Genomic DNA, 20,934 nt, shown 5'->3' with positions numbered 1-20,934 from the left:
AGGCAACACAGTCCATCTAGACCTTTTTTTCCCCACGTACGATGCTATCCATTAGTGATGCGCGGGTTGGCTTTTTTTTGACCGGCCCAACCCGATTTAAAATGATAAAAGTACTGACCCGAACCCGGTCCGAACCTGTTCCATTAGAAATTACACCGCACGATAGTGATGTGGGGGTCGGCTTTTTTTTTTACCCCCCACCCACGGTGTGAGAAACGAACCTGAACCCACACCTGCCCGACCTGATCTAAAATCTTCGTTTAACCCGAGCCCGCCTGACCCGCGGGTAAACGTACACCCGCCCACGGGTGTAAGTCAACCCGCGCATCACTACTATCCACGCTGTTTGATTGGCCTGTTACCGTCAAGTGTGGGTTTTGTAGTATGGATAGACAAGGTACTGTATATAAAGAGTACAGTAAGTCACAGCGGCTTGTTTTCAGACTTCTCTTCACCTACCCTGTACCAACATTCAACATTCTTAGGTAATGCTGAATCCAATCCGGTACCTGGCCCAGAAAAGAATGATATGTGGACATGCTTGTCTGTCAAACCCCATTCATCTCCTGACACACTTTGAGTTGAGAGAAAGCACCACGTAGAAAAGCAACATGTCTCTCCGAAGATCATGCAAAACTGCTGTGCACCTGGCAGATCGCTGGAGTCACCGCTGCATTGAGAACAAAAGGGACCCTAGTTAACTAACCTCACCCATGCATGTGTTGTTGGCCAGTGACATGATCTAGGCTTCAATTAGTGATGTCCGGACAGCAGGGAGCTTAATCTGAGTGACTGCTTTCAAAGCCATTAGAGGGTCCTCACCTTGTGACCACATCCACATGATGAGCATCTGACCCGTCTGAAAATGCCACCTTGCCCCACTCCGCCCTGCCCTTGCCCTGCCCTCTCACCTCCTGGTACTTGCACTGGGCGGGACTGAGCTTCGCCAGGATGCCGCACTCCTTCACAGCAGGCAGCTCCTGCCACAGCAAGCTCTGCCCGTGCTGCCCCCGGCCTTCCAGAGTGCTCAGCCGGTCAGCGGTGAAGTCCTGGCTGGTCTTGCTGATGTTCCTGGAGACGGTCTGCCTCTTGATCTCCTTGGAAATGACGGAGGCCCGGTAGGTCTGGTAGAGTGGCTCTGGCGTGGGCAGAGCACTTTATTTATTTGCCTGTATTAACTGTTCCCACAATATCAAGGGTGTACTATGGACAGACAGACTGAACTCAAGACACTCGGTTAGCTTGCCAGTTTAGCAACAGGACAGGTTCTAAATGAGAAGGCGCTGTGGTTCAGTGTTTCAGTTGTGTACTAGCATTCACTGCTCTATTTGAGCGGGACCAGAAAATACGGGCTGTATGGTACCCCACTCTTGAGAAGGGCAGATCTGTTGAATAATGACCTCTGTCAGAGTTCAACACAGGCTGCTGGAATCTGGCACTGGGTTTTAGATATAAAGGCGACATGTCCAGCCAGGTTTTCCTCTGTTGCTCCTCAGATGCATAGAGGCGTACTGACAGCTATGCATTCTTACCGTCTTGCAGTCTGGACTCCCAGTCTATGGACATTCTCCGTGGCGGTGTGCCTGCGGGCCTGAAAGAGGGGTGGGATAGACACTGACTCAGTCAGCCTTTCACATCATTACTGGTCACCACAGTGCTGCAGGCCTCCCCAGGTGTTACTGTACCTGACACAGGAGAGTGCAATCACAGCTGTGCAGAAAAACAATCTTTTCCACTCACTGCTGGAAGGGAGGTGGAGGAGATGGAGAGCGTTATTGTTATTTAGTTGTGCACCCACTCTCCCCATTGATCTCTAATGCTGCACATTTTTAGCCTTGGAGGATCTAATCCAACGTTATGTCCTAATAGTTCACTCCCATTAGAACACAGATGCCATGTGTCCCCTTGTGAAGATTTACCTTTCTAAGTTTACCACTGTGCACTTGTATTTTTACCGCAGTTTTACCATAGCGTTTACCAAGTACCATATGTAGCATAACTACACAAACTAAGAGATATGATAGTGGACTGTAGTAAACATACTTTAGAAATGTTTCTCATTGCATATAATAGTATTTCCAAGGGCCTGCATGTTTTGCAAAAACGTTTTAATTAGCAACTGAAACAAGACTTAAAACAACAGGTAATCTGAGCTCCTACACAAACAGACTAATTTGGCCAATGAAGTGGTGAAATGAAAACCAGAGGACTCCGCAGTCCCATCACTGCATTAATTGTGTTGAGTGATCCCTCCCACGCCAAGCAGCACCTCGTAATGTCTCTTACACGGCATTTGTTTAGAATTCTGTTCGACGAATGAATGAATGCACATGAATGCACAGTCAAATATATACTGTAAGGTATGCATGCAGTTGCAAGTAGCGTATAACTTTAAGTTAGTCAAGTGGGGCCTTAAAAGAAATCAATTAAGGTGTCACAGGACCCTAACCAATTACTGGATGTGATTGAGGCCTCGATAGTTTAACTGCTGTATTTTTTGTGCCAGAAAGACCTCTGCCTCAAAGTTTGCAGTGTGATGTGTCACAGCTCACCTGTCATCCTCTTTGAAGACAGGGTCCACTTTTTCCCAGTCGTGCCCGATGTCATCGTCATCGTCTCCATCTGCATTGAACAGCATGTTTAAAGAAAGGTCACCCTCTCCTGCTGGGACACTTTTAGAAGCACTTGTATGTCCATCTAGCAGCCCCCTTCTTTCTCTGCCTACCTTGGGATAGCTCGCTGGACAGGGAGTTGAGGCCGCTGCTGCTCGGGCTCTGCTGGTTGGAGTTCCTGGCGACCATGGGGCTGGGCGGCAGGCTGCGATCGGCGGGAGGCAGGGGTCGGAGGGGGCGACAGTCCTCAGGTAAGAGGGAGATGGGTAGGCCGCAGAACCTTCCTCCCGTGGGCATGGAGACTGGGCGGCCGGAGCCTGCCTGGGTGAGGGGTACTCTGGGAGGAATAGCGGGGGCCTGGTCCTCCTGCTCTATGGAGGAAGAGGGTGGCTGCAGCGAGGCTCTCTGTTTGCTTTTCCTGGGCGGCTTGGTGAGAATGATGGATGGGATGGTCTTGGCTATGGGCTCCTTGACTGCTGGCTCCTGCTGCGTGCTGGGGTATGCAGAGGTCATCAGCTGTGTCTCATACAGAGACTCCTCCTCCCTCTCCAGGCTTTCCTGCTTGGGGATTGCAGGTCCACCCAAAGGAACGGCGTTGCCATCAACATCGTCTTTCATTTGCTTCTCCCTTATCTTACTCTCTCCCTGGTCACCCTTCTCAGTCTCAGACTCCCTCTCCTCCTCTTCCTCCTCCCCCCCTTCCTCTTCGATGGGCACCCACACCAGCTTCATGCCTGGCCATTTCTGGTGGCACAGGCAGCCACAGTTGTTTTCACAGCTCAGGCTAGGGGGCGCTGCTGAGCTGCACAGCCCCTCCTCTTCTTCTCCGGAGCTGGGATGTATATTGATCTCCCTACCATCTGGATCTAAGATGGGGAGAGAAGAACAGTTTGGGGAAATCAGTGGTTAGATACACTGGTGACTCAGAGCCTCATCAAAAGCTCTACAAGGCTAGACCTGGAGAAATCCCTGGGTGGACAAACAAGCTGTCATGGGAAGTCTAATCTTGATGGATCCCAGAGATTAAGCAGGGCTAGACCTGATCTGTATTGGGATGAAAGACCCTCAAGGACAGATAGAAGAAGCTGCAAGTGCTGTCAGTGGACCAGTAGATAATTATATGAAATCTCATGTCATCTGAAGATTACAGAAGGTGCTTGTAACTCAGGAATACTGATTGATGAATTATTTCTTAGAATAGCCAAGTTACATAAAAGGATAGTCTTCTGACACAAGTTTGTAAATCTTCATTGGAAACGTTTTTATGATACTTTACGTTCTAAGGTCTGTTCCATTTCCAGTTTTGTTTTCAGCATACAGAAATGCAGCATAGATAAACATCCTCCAGAAGCATTTTCATGAGGGTCCTTAGTCTTTCTGCGCTGGAGAAAAGCAGGAGACGGGAAGCACAGATGGATACTTGGGAAGCACTTCCTGTTTTGAGACCGAAAGGGTTCCCCAAAAAAAAAGGCAGATGTCCTCTGTTGACTTCAGGATGTTTCAACAGTATTTTTTTCCAGCCCAGATAGGGCTATTATTATTCCTTGAAGATTTTTCGTAAAAAAGCAGGAAACGCCTGTTTACTCCTCAGACTGACCTTCGAGCTTCAGAACGCACTGGACATGAATCAGTGTTCCACAGTGACGTGCTGTAGCCCTGCTATCTCCTGTTCTTCCAGTGGATTCCTGGGTGTGCAATGACAGGAGCCTGCTTGACTCTTTTTAAAAACCCTTACTATTTGTCATGTCAACAGCTCTTGCTGTGCAGCAATCCTACAGCAATAAAAAATAAAACACTTTTGTATACCAACATGAGGATACAGCTTGCAGGAGAGGAAGGGACTGCCTGCATTCATCAAGGGCACCACAGCTTCTGAAGAGTCATAACTAAATCCTGAAATCTGACCATCTGAGATTGTTTTGGGAGCTTTGATGAAGATGTCATCTAAGACAACTGAAGAAAGATGTAAGATGTGAAGAAAGGGTTAACTAAGTCCTTTCTGCATGAGGACTGGACTTCTAAGTAACAGGCTTAGAGCTATGGCAGGAAAGGGGGATAACTGATAAGGATTCCAGATGCCAGCTAGAAACACCCCCAAGGAAGGAAACCTAACACAGACCACTAAGAGTGACCAAAGTCTGTGAACTGGCTGGACACCGTGACCTCCCCCATTTCCATGGTAACGAGCTACGTCAGAAGCGGCAGAAAAGGGCTATAGAAACTGGAAGCTTTGTACCAGTACTTTGAACAATACTTCGGTTTTATTGTTCCTTGCATGCAATAAAACTCATCTGTTTAAACTTCATCTCGGGATCCAGAACTTATCTGGCTGTTACAACACAACTCAGCCCACAGTCAAGGCGGGCGAGCTCCAATTTCAATTTCAAAAATCGAATCCCGTCTTAAAATGTCCTGTTGAGTATGGCTACTTGACCTCCCAGCTGACAGGATTTTAACAGTTTCCTGATGGATTTCAACAGATATCTGACCGTTCCAGACATGTTTCGTAAACCCCTGCGAGCTGGAACGCGCTGCACCATACCAGTCCCTGTGATGCGTACCCCTGTTTCCTGAGCGACGCCAAGACTCTCAGCGCAAGCTCGAGAGTTTCGCTTTCAGGAGTGATGTGGTCGTGCGTGCCTCTTTAACTGCTGCGCACATGGGCATGGAACAGATGAGGTGCAGCTTACAGGAAGGGGAACTGAGCCCACGCCAGCATTGTTCAGAAGGTTTATTTTCTCCAACGCTCCTTTTTTTTATAACCAACGGGCTGAGGGAGCTGACCCAGCTGTTGATGGGTCCGCTATTGCTGTGGTTGGCTGAGGCCGGCTTCCTCTTGATCGGTAAAATGTCACAGAAACGGTATACTTCCCCCGAACATGATTACAGCAGTGCGCAGCGATGCAGCACCCCTCTCCTGACCTGAAACAGCTCAAATACAGCCCGAGAAAAAATATCGGCTTTGTGGGCAGACTAGGCCAACAAACTGAGGAGGGCACAGTAACTCTCTATGCTTCTGATGACAACCCCAGCCAACTTAGCAACTGAGGGATAGTGGAGGTTTATCAGTGTCACGCCATCGCTCATGTCCACTGGGCTACTGTGTACGACACTGAAGTACTGCCCCCTCACTGCCCATTGATTAGGTGCATTCCTTCACAGCGACTGAGGTTAGAGGTGACTTTAGGCTGCTTCCTTTGACACGTAAGAGTTACCTCCACAATCCCAGCCTTTCAATCAAAGCTCAGGATCTATTTCTTTGGTTTTTCTTTGCCTGTAATCCAATAGGGATGACAGATCGTCTGCAAATCGTCAGAATGTGTTGCTTAATTTTATTTACGTTAAATTACCCAGGTACTGTAATTCACTTCCCTGTTCTTTTTTATATTTCCACTGCTGGGATCCCTGTGCTGGGCTCATGACATGACTCAGATAACGCCGACGACAACCCTTAGGCCTTAGCTCCCCTCAGTTTTATTCTCTCCCACTGGGAGCTTGTGTTTTCCTCTCCTCGCTGCCCAGTGGTCAGCTAGTGATATACAATAGTGATCGGTTCGAACAGGCTTTCATGTTTTTCTAAGTGGAGTCTGTCCCTAAGCCAAAATTCACCGGGAGAAGAAAGCAGTGTAAAGGCTCCAGAAAGCTTTGATCCACTGCAGCTGAGGCAGGCTCGAGCAAGGTAAAGGTTAAATGCACTCTGCCTACAGAGACATGCCTACACAATACAGGTGTGCATGCAAATCAGTTCCTGCTTGTCATGAGACTGCAGGGCCACCTGTATTACCAGAATCACCCGGGACTCGTATTGTTTTGAGTGACGTCACATGGCACCACACCTGACTGGCTACATGCAGCCAGGGCGGGGTGTATTTGCTGCATGTCCCCTTCCAGGGATTTTAAAGGTTAGGCATCGCATATATGTTACTAATTAAACACTGGCTGAGACTCTCGGATCAATATGCTGCCTGTAAGGATGTGGTCGATGCTCTATTGCAGCCTCCTTCCAATGCCTGCATTTATCACACCGCCAGACATTTCAGGAAGTAAACATGTAGCAGGCAGGAGCTCCGATGTCGCAATACCTGATCGACCTCTATCCTGGCAGCCAGGCACGACCGCGCCGTTCTCTCCACCTCTTCCTCCCTCCTCCTTCCTCTCCAGCGTCCTGCTCTTCTTCAGTGGGAGTGGGGGGGCAGCGACCGCGGCAGTGGTGACGGCGGGCTTCCCGGCCCGGGATGCCCTGGGGGGCTTGGGTTTGATGGTGGGGGCCCTCTTCGGTTCCCTCTTGGGCTTCTCGCCCTCCTCCTGGCACAGCTGGCTCACGATCCTCTTCACTTTGCCCGCGCCGCCCTCCTCGCTCGCCCTCTCGGCCAGCGGACAGTCCGTGCCGTTGGGGGGGGCTGGCTTCTGCGGGACGGGGGGTTTGGCTCTGGGTTTGGACGGGAGGGCAAAGCGGGGCTTGAGATCCGGGAGGGGGGCGGTCCCCGGGAGGGACATGTCTTCTTTTTTCTGTGGGATTCTTGTGCTTTCGCTTTTTTCGGCCCTCAGGAGTGTTGAAAGGCTGGCATAGGGTCAGCGAGAGGTCACCGGGGGTCAATCATCCTAGCTGTAGGAAGATAAAGGGAGAACAAACTCAAATAGTGTTCATGCACGATGCGGGGACTTCTTAATACCCTGGCAGAGACGACAGCAGTGTCATCGCAGACAACCATAATTATAATCACCGCAACAGCCTTTTCACACACAGAACTGTCAGGAAGACTATCCCCACTGAACCAGGTCACTAAATTCCTATCCCCATGCTGTCTGATCTGGTGTCATAAGGAATATGATGACAGCAAACCTCTACTAGCCTGTATTGCACAATGAATACCGGTGGCTCTGTGGCTCAGGATCTGCGCCTGTGGCTGGAAGGGTGCCAGTTCATATCCTGCTGCCGGCAGAGGAATCCTACTCCGTTGGGCCCCTGAGCAAGGCCCTTAACCCCAGCTGCTCCAGGGGCGCCGTATAAATGGCTGACCCTGCACTCTGACCCCAAGCTTCTCTCCCTGTCTGTGTGTCTCATGGAGAGCAAGCTTGGGTCTGTGAAAAGACAAATTCCTAATGCAAGAAATTGTATATGGCTAATAAAGCGATCTTTATCTTATACATACTTATACTCATCGTACACATGGAAGAACAAAAAGAAAAACTGCAGAGAGGTTACAGTGACAATGGTTAACGTTGGGGGGGGAAACGATCTCCATTTGAGTCGTTCCCTTTAATTATTTTCCAAGACGAGAACTTTTCCTGAGGGGTCACGCCTCAGAAACACTGACTGAAGCAAATCCCTGCACTCTCCCCTGAACCCAGCGAGCTCCAGAAACGTGTGCTCCGACTAATTCAGTTCAGTTCATTTGTCGTATGCGCAAGTGCAATGAAATACTGGTGTGCAGGTATGCTCTAATGCAAAAGACATTGAGGAAACACCAAACCTAAACGCAGAGCAGCCTCGACGACAACAACAAAGTTCAATAACGCAACCTAAATAAAAGCCAGCACAAGCGGTGTGCAAAAATGCATGTTATTTAGAGGTACATGTAGAACTCAATAGTCTCACAGCTTTCCGGAAGAAGTTGTCTCATCTGGAGGTTCATGCCTTTATGCTCCTATAACGCTTACCAGGGGGAAGGGGGGAGAAGAGTGAGAAACCAGGATGACTGGTATCCTTAGTGATGTTCCCAGCCCTCCTGAGACAGCGAGTTCTAAAAAGTGTCACCCCCTGTGATGCCTTTCGGTCAGACAAAGAGCGGGAGCTGCTGCCAAACCACACTGTAATACCACACATGAGCACACTCTCAATAGCACTCGTAGATTGTAGTAAGAAGAGTTGAAGACAGACCAATGTTTTTCACCTGGTTGAGGAATTAAAAGCACCCTTGCACCTTCTTTGTAGCTCCAGGAACATGCTGGGACCATGTTAAATCGATAGTAACGAAGGTACCCAGGAACTTGAAGCTGCTAACCTTCTCTACAGCCACCCCATTGATGTGAACAGGGGTGTGGTCCCCACCCTGCTTTCTGACTTCGCCAACCAGCTCTTTGGTTTGGCTGATGTTGAGGGAGGTTTATTATTGTCAAGGTACCACTCCACCACGTTCCCGATCTCACCCCTGTAGGCCGTCTCATCGTTACCGGCGATTCGGCCGGCGGTGGGAGTATCATCAGCTGACTCGCAGATGGAGTCGGAGCCGTGTCTGGCCACACAATCGTGGGTGAACAAGAAAAACAGCAGGGGGCCAAGCACACTACCCTGAGGGGAAGAAAGCTTTTCATCCGCCCTCACAGGAGATCCAGAATCCAGCTGCAAAGAAAGGGGCTGATACTCCAATCGTTAAGCTTGGTGACTAGTCTGGATGGACCTACAGTGTTAATGGCGGAGCAGTACTCGATGAATAGCATTCTGATGTATGTGACTCTATCATCTAAATGAGCCAGGGCAGTGTGAAGACCCAGGGAAGCAGTGTCATCAGTGGACATGCCTCACGACCAGCCTTTCAAAGCATTTCATTATGGTAGACGTGAGCGCAACCAGTCTGTAATAGATAAGACTTTATTGATCCCGAAGGGAAATTGAGGTGTTACAGCAGCCCAGCCCAAGACAAGCAAAAACAGACATCAGAAGAATTAAAATAAGTACAGCAAGACAAAATAAAATAAATAGAGTTAGGTGTGTGCAAAATATGCTAATAGGCACTGTAAAACAATAAAATATGTGTAAAATACGCATAGGTATATACAGAGTGAAAGTACCACAGTGTAAACAGTATATTAACTCAGTGTCCAAAAAGTACATTAGTGCAACATGCTGTCCATAGATGAGCAGGTCATTAAAACAGGTCGCGGGATTTTTCTTCAGCACTGGTAAAATACTGGTTTTCTGAAAACACACAGGAATGGAAGATTGTAAAAGCAAAAGATTCAAAACCATGGCCCACTGGTCTGGGTAGGATTTAAGGAGCCATCCAGGAACACCGTCCGGTCCGGTCGCCTTCCATCTACAGAGTTCATGTAGGTTTTCGATTCCTATTTAACCAGTTTGGGTTCTAGCTATGGCCCCGGAGACCTCCAGCGTGTCCAGATTTATAGTTCCCTTTAAAATCACCACTTTCTAAAGACTTGGAATTACTCCTGTGAGATACATATTTCACCCATTATGAAATAAAATGATCTAGGATGGTCTGTGAAACCTATTGTCTTAACACATCGTCCTGTTGAAGACGACGTTTGTGAAGTATGTAAGTTATACGCTGTGGAACTGTGAGGGGCTAGTCGTTACTGTTGCCAGATCTTGGCAGTTAAGAATTTGACAACTCCCAGGCTGGCTGGTCTGACCACAGCTGTGCAAATTAATATGCTAAAACGGTGGCTTTGTTATGACTGTCCCAGGAATACATACAGCGGACAACAGTATAAAGTGTGTTTGTTAACCACACCGCGGTACAGAAACGCTCTTACAAATACAGTTCACACACAGAGGAGTAATCTCAAGGATGAGAGCTTGGAGATCCCTTGGCAAATTCGGACAGCCACTTTGGCTCGCTGGCCTGTGCTGGAATGCGTATACCCACAAGGTATCCTACCCACAAGTGTCTTATTTCCCTGTATCATCAAGAATTTCCCTATTATCTGACACTGATCTTTCACTTCCTCTCCAGGTGATTCATTACTGAAGCCACTTACCAGCACTCATACAGACTCATGCTGTTTTAACTAGCTGCTTAACATAGCACACTTTTGTATAATGATTTCCATTAGGGGAGTACTCCTACTGCACGTGGGAGGATCGAATTCCATTTGTGTGATAACCTTGCCAGTGTACGGAAGCGTGGCACTGTAGAAGGAACTGTCAGTGAGATAACCCTAGCAACTAGTGTGACAGCCTGAAAAGAAGATGTTTTTTTTAAAAAGATAATCCTTTCTCAGTCCTCATTTTATTTGTATTTACTCCATTCCAGCTTTCTCATTCCTTGCATTTTCCTCCTTCTCCTGTGAATCTCGAATCCTCCCCTCTTGATCCCTGCTTTCCCTCTCTCATACTGCTGTCTCTCCTTCTGTTCCTCTCTCTATCCCTCAATCCGCCCACCCCCTGCCATTTTCCCCTTTCCGAGTTCATGGGAATCCTGTCTCCTGCTGCTTGGCTCGGTGCCCTTTTATTTTACTTTTTGCACCTCGACACCTGAGGCAAAGCTTCTTGTCCTCCTCTCCACTCCCTCATTCTTTCTTGCTATAGGTCGCACAGCCGGCTCGACACGGGCACTTATCTGAGCAGGTAGAATGCTGCACTCAAAGCTGGGCTGTGCTCATGCTCCTCTCTCCTTCTTTTGACCTAAGCACACCCAAAAGAGCACTGTCCTTGCACTTTCAGACTTCTGCTTTGTCCTTCGCTGCTGCCTCTAAAAAACCAAGACGTCTGCTCATGTGGAGTGGGCATCTCCTCTTTGTCTCTGGAAGCCCATGTGTGAAGTGTATGCATACATTAGACACGTGCTTGTGCCATTTTTTCGCATGCATTTTGCACGCTTGTATCGTGCACTGCATACTGCTATTGCATGGGTTTACAAGAATGCAACTTGGAGCTGGGCACAATCACACAGCGTGCTTTATGGTTCGTCATTTACTGAGGTCCGTACACACAGAATGCATTTGAACTGTAAAGAAGTGAACTAATGATTTTTGCACCCTATATGAAACTAATTCAAAACTACTACTCAAAACACGATGTGTCACAGGTGTGTTGGAGCTCATTGTTTTATTGGAATGTAGAATTTCCCCTATGTCAACATCATTTTGGACATGATATAGTGATGCACAGGAGGATCAGTGCCAAATAGAGGAGAAGTGTGTCCCTCATTAACGTCACCATGAGCTTGGAGATGCCTGGGTGCTTGCAGGTGTGTCTGGTGTGTAAGTCAACCGTACCCCTAAAGGTCTGGGCTGCTGCTTGGGAAATAGTGGACACTCTCCTTTTGGATAAACAGAATGCAAGTCATGTCAAGTCTTCAATAGAATTGGAATCTGTCACTTTTCCAGTCTCTCAAGAACGGCAGATTAATTTACCTACAAGAAATCGAAAGTACAGAAGCAATGAGGTGGGTAGGTGTGTGCGTGTGTGGCAATCTGCCCACTGTGTGGGCAGTGTGTGCATGTGTCTGTAGCTCTCTCCACATATGCATGCTCTGGGTATGCCCTGCTCAGAGGCATGCACGCCCTGGGTTTTCCCATGCAGTGACAATTTTGTTCCATAAGGACAAGATTACCACCCTGGAAAGGCGGGCTTTTACGTCTACTGTAAAAAAAAATCGAGACAGTGATCAGAGAGTGTCCACGATGGCAGTCACACGCCTGCTCACGCTCTGCTGGTTTCTGTGAGTCGCTCTGAGTCTGTGGCGAGTCTCCCTCACTTCCAATTTTAAATGTGGTTTTGGCACGTGGACAGCAGAGAGAAGAGAGCAGGCAGCTGCTGGAACAGATGCTTTTAAAGGCTGGGTCCCTTCAGACCTAGAGACAGAGTGGTCTGCGCATGGAGTGGTCATATCACCCTGCAACTCACAACTGGCAGCCCACTGAAGCTCAGCAGGTGTGAGCCTGGCCAGTACCTTCGGATGAGACATAAAACCGAGGTCCTGACTCTCTGTGGTCAGTACAAATCCCAGGCCGTTTCTCAAAAAGAGTAGGGACCTAGCCCCGGCATCCTGGCCAAGTTACCAATCATGGCCTCCTAATAATTCCATCTCTGAACTGGCTTCATCACTCTGTTCTCCTCCCCACTGTGAGCTGGTGTGTAGGGAGTGTTCTGGCGCACTATGGCTGGCTTCGCATCATCCAGGTGGGGCTGCACAGTGGTGGTGGTGGAGGGAAGGTGAAGTTCCCATTACCTGTAAAGCGCTTTGAGTGGAGTGTCCAGAAAAGCACTATATAAGTGTAAGCAATTATTTTTAATTGCAAACCACCGTCACAGAAAACAAATCTTGGTTTTTGCTTATTGTCCTTTGGGGAAAACGAAAAGAGGTGTAAATTCATTTTCGGCATTTTGGTTACAGTCTGGTGGAGCGGCTAACTAAAACAGCGAGGCAGGAGCTAGCTGGGGTTCACCACTGCTCCAGAGCAGTTTCGACCTAGCAGGGCGCCTTTTCAAACATCCTTATACCCAGAACGAGTCTCAGTTCCCCACTAGTCACGTGACAGCAGCTCATGGCTCAACAGGGAGCCTCCTGCACCTGCCCAACGGAAATGCTCCATCCAGCTGTGGATAAATTGCTTTTCTGATCAATTGGATCACCGGTGTGCTAAATTTGGAAGAGACAGAAGCAGGAGGGCTCTGCTGAGCCTGTTTGCGCTGGGCATGACAAACCTCATCGACCACAACAGGCAGTTCAACCCATCAGAGCCTGCAGATGCTCTGTAGCAATTGCTGTTGCTTGGAGCATGGGGGGTAATTAACATTCCCCCCTCCCGTCCCCCCAAGGCAAGGCTGGAGTCTCTGAAAGGATGGAGGCTAGGAACAACAGACTGGCACAGCTCAAGAAACAAAATGGGGAAGAAAGCAGACGGGGGCTGTTGCAAGGCTGAAGGGTTTGAAATAAAGGCATCAGCCTGGATGCCCAGGGCAAACACGGATCAGAGCTGGACAAAGTGAGTCCCCAACTGGATCCCAGAAGAAAAGAGAAAGACTGGCAAGCGAGGCCTAATGGAATAGTGGAAAGACATTTGTGGATGCAAAGAACTGAAGATAGGGATGTCTTCCTGCCTGGCAAAATCTTTATCCACCACTGGACTGAAAAGAGCCAATTACGAGGAAGGCCGTGGGCTTTAAAAAGCAAACTATTCGCACTCTGCAGGTCACTGCAAAAACCTGAGATTGGGTACGTTTATTCAGAAATAGTCTGGCTGCTGTGACATCAAGGCTGATCACAAACTGAACATGCTTCTGTGTGGAGAAAGTAAGCAGATCATCTTCTACAGAATGCGACTGCAGATCCTTTTTTTTTAATATAAAAATTTAAAGATTGTTTTCTTTTCTACTCTCCCACTCTTGGCAGCTCTAGGGCAGCCCAGTTTAAAGCTGGGACCTTCGTAAAAATGTGGTTAAGGATAGCATAAATGCCTCCTCCAACAAAACAAATACTAATTCCTTCTTCACATGTGAAACGGAACACAATTTCCTTCACCATAATGTTTTAGCTATCTAATGCTGTGAACCAGTAATAGCTCATAATAATGTTTCCCATAATTCAGGGCGGCTGTAAATGGACCCACACATCGATTAGCCACACGACGAGCAGTGGGTCTTTGACTTGTCTGTGCAGTGATTAGTCTGTTCAGTCTTGCTGTCTTTCTGTCTCAGGGAGGGTACAGAGACAGCTATGAAGAAAATGTGGATCTCTGACTTCCTTTCTAAACAATCACAAACTGTACCAGCTTGTCTGACGGGTTCTTCATGCACAATTACATGTGCGCTCTTTTGCCTTCAACGAACTGCAAGGCAAGAGAGAGGAGAAGACATAAAAAGCAAAAAAGCCTCTTGCTATTGTCCCTGGAGAATGCTGGGAGACTTGCACCCCGGAAAAAGACTCCATCTCTTCTCCGTTCAACATGTTTCATTTCACATCGAGGTGCAGTTGTGAGCTCACAACCTGCAGCCCTATTGATGCACGTGTCCTACAGAGGACTTGTTTGTCAAACCGCGCTTGAGAAATGGCGAAATCTGGAGGTCAAAAATAGCGAACGCCAAAAACATAAGATCATCCCGCCTTTGTGTTGAGCAGGACTGGTGTATTTTTATTTAAAATTACAGTCTGCGTGTTCCAGGGAATACCAGGAAAAGAAGCAGGAAATGAAAGAAATTCAAAAACCTATATTTTTTCAACATTAAGAGCTCGGAATGATTCTAAGGCAGTCTCTTTTTACGCTGGAATTCTGTCTCGATAACTTTGAACTACAGGGCTAGAGGGGTGGACGGTGTACATAAATATGCATGTGAATATACACACAAAAAATAGGAAATGCATTTCGTAGTCACAGCAGGAAGCACTTCTTTACTCAAAGAGAAGCGGGAGGCTGGAACAAGCTGATCCTGGGTTCCTTCGATCAATTAACCACTTGGCAACCAGAGAAGCCAGACGGACCAAACGGCTTCATCTCATTTGGAAACTTCCTTATGTTCTTATGAAATAATAAGATGTTTAACGCGACCTTGCAAATCGGTTTGGACTGGGAAACCAAGTGGCGATCTTCAATTCAACTTCCCGATTTCGAAAGGGGTCTCCAGGTGTGGAGTAGAGGGAACCTTTCTTGCGTCAGAAGGCAAGCAAGGTTCAAAGAGAGGAGCGCAGTTAAAAACAGCACAACCCCTCCATGAACAAAAGAGAATGCACTCCCACACGACTTTACAGTATCTCAGACATCAAAATTATCCGCTGAGGAATTGACACATTTACCGTAGATACTCATTCGGCAGTGACACTGCAGCTTTGCAGAAGGTGTAAAATCGAAAGGTCTGCTGGTGACCCCTGGCACGAATTTAGCACAGAGCACTAGAACTCAAATTCATCTTAGTGCCTCCAGCTGCACTGTTCTAGTGTTATTATTAGCATCATACCTGACAAATTCACAAACAGGCATTGTTTTTCAAAAACCGCAAATCATGATAAAGAAAACAGCAAAATGATTTAACGGCGTCCGGCCAGGACGGGAGAAAGTAAAATATGGGAAGATCCCAGGAAGATTGGGACATCTGGTAAAATAAGCAAGCTGACCACAGTGAGCTGAGTTTAGATGACACAGGGACAATGTCGAGCGCACGTTCAGGAAAACTCCCTGCCCACAGCAGCGTCAGAGACGCTTGGCCTCCAAGGCAGGCTCAGTTCTGCTCGGCTCCCAGGCCGCAAGGCTGCTTATAATTATGATGATAACTGCTCACAGGGAACATCAGCTTTTATTTCCCTGTTGCCCAACTCTTGCTGAATCAGACACTATACTACAAAAGCTCATGCCAGTACGAAGTCCTAAACCAGGGGCAGCACACAGGACCGAAGAGGGATTTGTGATTACTCACAATTAAAAAATAGCCTAACCTGATAATTAATGCATAAAATAAAAATAAAAGCCTTTTGATCCTTTGGTTGTTAGCAGCTTATGAATCGGAGGACCTCAGTCTGTCATTTTGTGCTCGATTCCAGGGAGTCTGCATTGGCAACAGGGCAGCCTGTTACATACTCCCACAACCCTTTGTGCAAAGATGTTTCTCCTGTTCTGAGTATGAAAAACTGTTCGATAAACCTTCCTTGCTCAATTATCATCAGACATTGGAGTTCAATTAAGGGGACAATGATGTAAATGGAAAACCTAGCATTTGTGGGGCTGCCAAGGAGTGATGTCACAGCGACAGGCCCACCTCTACAGCTCTGTGACGATTCAAGGCGCAGAGGCGGCCGTCTGGAAACGAGCAAACCAGGTCTTCAAGGAGGTGGAACTGGAATTTTCACGGCTTCCAACAAGACAGGGTGGAGTCCGAAAGACATGGAATTCCAAGAACTTCTGTGTTTCTCACTTTTAGAGAAAAAAAACCCAACTCCAACCCACGTCACAGGCAAGACTCCTGGTAAGTACCGGGGAACCCCCCCACGCCAAGGTTTCCCAGCACCTTGCAGCGATCAAGCGTAACCCGCTGCAGTATGCACAGGACAGCCTGGCCTGGCAGTGTGTGCTGCTCGCTGCTTCGCCAGTCACTAGACCTGAAGTGATGCCACAGGAGGCGTCCGCCGTCAGGCGTGCAAGGGGCCTGCACAGTGTCTGTCACGGTAAGGGAGAGACAGCAGCGAGCACAGCACGTCGGCTGCTTATGAAGGAGGGGCGTGTAGCTGCTCTCCTGACTGCATGTTACTGGGCTTCCGAGCCCCGGCGGCTTTTAGATGGATGAGCAGGGAACGGGCAGACGTTTCCCCCCCCAGCCTGCCCTGCGCTCCTGCAGCAGGAAGGGAGGAGGAAGAGCTGTGCATCCTGCTGCCAGCAACCCTACAGGAAGGCAGTGTGGGTCACTTGGGGCTGGAGGCCTCCGCACCTTCCCAAAGGACCGCTGCTGCCACTGCATTAAAGCCATCCACCCCCAGGCAGAACACCAGGCACAAAAGGGAGCAGGCAAAAGCACTGTGGAAAACCTTAATCCTTAATTCCTAATATAGCACTCTTCTGGACACTCCACTCAAAGTGTTTTACAGGTAATGGGGACTCCCCTCCACCACCAGTGTGCAGCCCCACCTGGATGATGCGACGGCAGCCATAGTGCACCAGTACTCTTCCCACACAACAGCTCTCAGGGGGGAGGAGAACAGTGTGATGAAGCCAGTTCAGAGATGGGGATTATTGGTAAAGGCCAGGGGGAAGTTTGCCCAGGACACTGGGGTAACACCCCTACTCTGTTTGAGAAACACCCTGGGATTTGTAATGATCACAGAGAGTCAGGACCTCGGTTTTACGTCTCATCTTTTTTACAGTATAGTGTCATCACTATCACTATACTGGGGCATTAGGACCCACACAGACTGCAGGGTGAGCACCTCCTACTGGTCCCACTAACACCTCTTCCGGCAGTAACCTCAGCTTTCCCAGGAGGTCTCCCCTCCAGGTACCGGCCAGGCTCACACCTGCTGAGCTCCAGTGGGGCTGCCGGCTGGGAGCTGCAGGGTGGTACAGCTGTTGGCTATACAGCCTTGGTGAAGGAAATGCATGGCAGCCACATGGCAGCAGTCACGAGTGAGCCCGACACTCTCTGGGGACAGAAAAATGGAAGCATCCAACACAGGGCCACAGGGACTCTTCCATTTAGTTTTCCAAATGGCACCATTCTCTCCAGCTTTTTCTCGGTTGCTTTCCTTTTCGGTTCAGTCGGGGGGGAAACCAGATGCAAGAGAATAATGACGCTACAGGTTTCACGAACAGGAGTCTGACACAGCACGAGTGACAGGGGCCCAGGTGTGTCCAGGGGACACACACCGATCAGATACAGAGCCAGGAGGCGGGTGGCTGCCTGTAAGCAGATGCATCTATTATTGGACCACAATAAAGGTTACAAAGAGAGAGCAGAGCTCACTCTAGGCGTCCGTGAGTCCAGGGGGGGGTCTCATACAGACGTTTCTTAAAGAAACACATAACGTGGCCGGGCACTTGAAAGCGGACTCCCCTCACCCTCTGTAGCGAACTCGTGCTTCCAGACCTCGGTTCAGCGCCCCCTTCAGGCAGTCTGTCTGGTGGGTGCAATCGTTGTTGGTTCCCCCCCCAAAGAGTTTGCACACACCTAAGTCCCCGGGAACCCTAGAAAACCAGGTTCGGTTATTTTTTCACGTCAGAGATCGGCAGCGTCTCCTGTCGAAAGGAAACCCCGAGACTGCACAGAGAACACCCCTCCCCACCCCCACCCCAGTTCTCTGCCCAAGAGAGCAGCAGCCCACTGTCCGGAGAAGCAAGATCGATCTCCGCAGACAGCAAGCCGGGAGAGGCTTAAATCCAGTCTGTCCAACGATAATGTACAGTTCAGTAGGATGTCTCCTTATGCTACAACTCGGCGCCTCTTCGGTTGTCAGATAAATTAAACGGCAGAAAAAGAAAAAAAAAACTAAACGAGAGCCGGTCCCTACCCTAACTGTAATCCAATTTACAAAGCAATTTGGCAAATGAAACTTGTTTTATGGACTTAAACGTTACGCGTGGGTTTAAGTACACCGGACCACTTCATAGCAACAGCAGCAGTCATAAGTTACCCCGAGTACCCGACTTCAGCCAACAGTGCCCGTATTAAAAACGGGAGCTTTTGTACTGTAGGACAACGTGCTTCGCTAGCAAATGGCACGATTCCACAGAGGGGAGAGCAGATATCCGTGAGGCTCTGTGTGAACCACGCAGCTTTCTGCCGGTTCCGTCCCTTTCCTTCCCTTTTAACAGCGCCGCCGTTAACATCTGTCGCGAAGTCCCGGGGGGCACTCACCTCAGATCCGAGCGAAAAGCGCCACGGCTCGTCCCATTCGTCTGCGGAAGCGCTCTCCACCTCCCCCCAAAAGAAAAACCGACCAGCCGGGCTTTATAAATCCATCTCATGTCCCTCTTCTTCTTCTTCCTCTGCTGAGGGGGAAACGAGAGCGAGGGAAAGCCCGGGGGAGAGCCGAGCCGATCAGGTTATCGATTCCCACCGTTTCTTTACCACGACTGCCGTTAACACTTTCAAACGTTCCCGAGCAGCTGGCGGACAGGGAATTCTTCTTTTATCTCTTCATCACTGGTGGGAAAAAAAAAACCCCCACACACAAGCATCCAGGCTCGAGTACTTGTTGTCGGCAGTCGGCGTTGTCTCCGTAATTGTGTTTTAACTCCAGTCTCTTTGTCTGAGGGACGGGGCTCTCGCGTGTGCGCGGACGCGGTGGCTCCAGCCCGGAATCACACCCGCTCCCTCTGCCGGCTCGTCTCCTCGCTTCTGCGTCTCGCCGAGCCGATGGGCGGGGGGTAGGTAGTAGGTGTGAACCAACTCGGACAGCCCACATGGTCAGAGTGCGAGTCTTCATGCGAGCGCGGTTGTCGCTACGTGTTGGCTGCGGCGTTGTTCCTTTGAAAGAGCTCTGCATGCGTTGGCCCCTGAAAACAACACCACTTTCCTAACGACATTTTCTTCTTTCGGCTGTACGCTGGGATGCAGAAACGATGCGCGCTTGGTCAGCCTGTATTCGACCACGCCTTTCTGGTCGGACGTGCAGTACGGTGCCGGCAGTTGCATCCATAAACCCACAATTGAGTCCACTGCTTAAAAAGTTCGTTATAAAAACAATACATACAATATAGTATGTATATTTTTGTATATACATACTGTTTGTATATAATGCATACATATGTAAATGATATCCTTGCACAGAGAAATGCACTTAAATTATTCATGAATGTTAATATGCATTATGACGATGCCTTTAGGACGTATATTCTGTACTGAACGGTATGCAAATATGTGACTATACTTTCACGCACTCCGCTGTGTAAGTAGACGTAGAAGTTAACTTTGTCCTATTGTCATGTCCTCTGAAACGAAAAATGTAAGATTTAAGGTTATATAGCGATTTTACATGTATTTCGGGGCGCCCGACGATTAAGTCGAGGTCAACGACGTCAAGCGCCGTAGAACTGAAGGCGGCTGTTGTTTCATAGCGCCGAAAACGAAGAGAGTTACCGCGACAGTATCAGGCTGAAAAGCGATGTCACGCGTCCAGGTGGGTAATGTCTCCGGGGAGCTATAGGTCTGATAATGCAGGAAGGTTGAAGACAGTAATCCTGCATATGATTATTTTTGTTATGTACGTCACATGGACAGTAAGAGTCTAGAGCCCTGTGACTGGACTCTAGCTGTAATGGACTCCTCATGGACGACTATTAACAGCTGTTCTTTAACACTGTTACCATCTTAACCTTTTGTGCTGCCATCTAGCGGTGATGGCCGGCTACTCCAAATACATTGATCATCTTAAAAACTAATATAAAATAAATATTCTTAGCGATGTACTTCTAGTTTAGCTTCAATGACCGTTAAGCTGCCTATTTAATACCATTTATTTTAAGAACTGGCTCTTGTATTATAAACCAACAGAGTCTGGAGTAGGTTACGGAGATCTTTTATCAATTATCCTCAAACTGATCATTTGTTTTGTTTTGTTTCTAACGAATCGCTGTATTTATGTGCGTGCAATTACATTTTCATAATGCTTTGCATTTCTGTTTCGTGTCCTGGTGGTCGCACCCTGTTTCGGATCAACCTGTTATCACTGGGAGGCAGATGTGAAGTTGTTCAACTAGGAAGTAGTTCCGACGGCTTTTTTTTTAATTGCACCGCGCCTGTTGTGAAGAAACTATCTCAACTATGAAAGACGCACGTCCTGTACGAGAGTGTTGATGTCAGGTCAGCGATGAAACAGACACTAACACCGCACATGGACACACTGACACAAGTACAAGCACCGGTCTCCCAGTTTTGTTTAAAAAAAACTTTTTGGTTTAATTCCCAGTTGTAGTAGTTCTACCTTGCGAAGCGTCACTTTCAGTTTGGAAATGTAATCAGTGAGTTTATGTGGACTCACATGTGAGTACAGATGCCAGTAAACCAACTCTGGGCTTCTTTCATAATCTGTGCCTTCTAGCCCAAATGTGTAGAAACGTAGAGCTATCAGGCGCAGCTTGGTCCCAGTTTGACAATACAGCGCTTTGATGCTGCTAATACGTACTGGAACTTTAAATGTGTTTTTGGATTCATTCG

At 48.3% G+C, this 20,934-nt stretch overlaps 1 protein-coding gene across 1 annotated transcript in view; it reads right to left on the bottom strand.

Annotated features, from left to right (window-relative positions):
* Nucleotides 1–19,120, bottom strand: part of LOC148838523 (rho guanine nucleotide exchange factor 15-like) — a 31,361-nt gene extending 12,241 nt beyond the window's left edge. Inside the window, exons 1-6 of the mRNA XM_088910596.1 lie at nt 18,634–19,120; nt 6,695–7,218; nt 2,726–3,478; nt 2,553–2,622; nt 1,533–1,591; nt 912–1,138 (exon numbers count right to left, since the gene is read on the bottom strand). Of these exons, the coding sequence (XP_088766722.1) occupies nt 912–1,138; nt 1,533–1,591; nt 2,553–2,622; nt 2,726–3,478; nt 6,695–7,109 (1,524 nt within the window). The 5' untranslated portion in view covers nt 7,110–7,218; nt 18,634–19,120. The remainder of the gene's footprint in view (nt 1–911; nt 1,139–1,532; nt 1,592–2,552; nt 2,623–2,725; nt 3,479–6,694; nt 7,219–18,633) is intronic.
* Nucleotides 19,121–20,934: the final 1,814 nt, after the last annotated feature.

This window comes from Atractosteus spatula, chromosome 3 (genome assembly GCF_055471065.1).
Source record: "Atractosteus spatula isolate fAtrSpa1 chromosome 3, fAtrSpa1.hap1, whole genome shotgun sequence".
NCBI classification, from domain to species: Eukaryota; Metazoa; Chordata; class Actinopteri; order Semionotiformes; family Lepisosteidae; genus Atractosteus; species Atractosteus spatula.
Note: the sequence above shows the minus strand (reverse complement) of the source record. Positions and strands in the feature narration are given on the sequence as shown.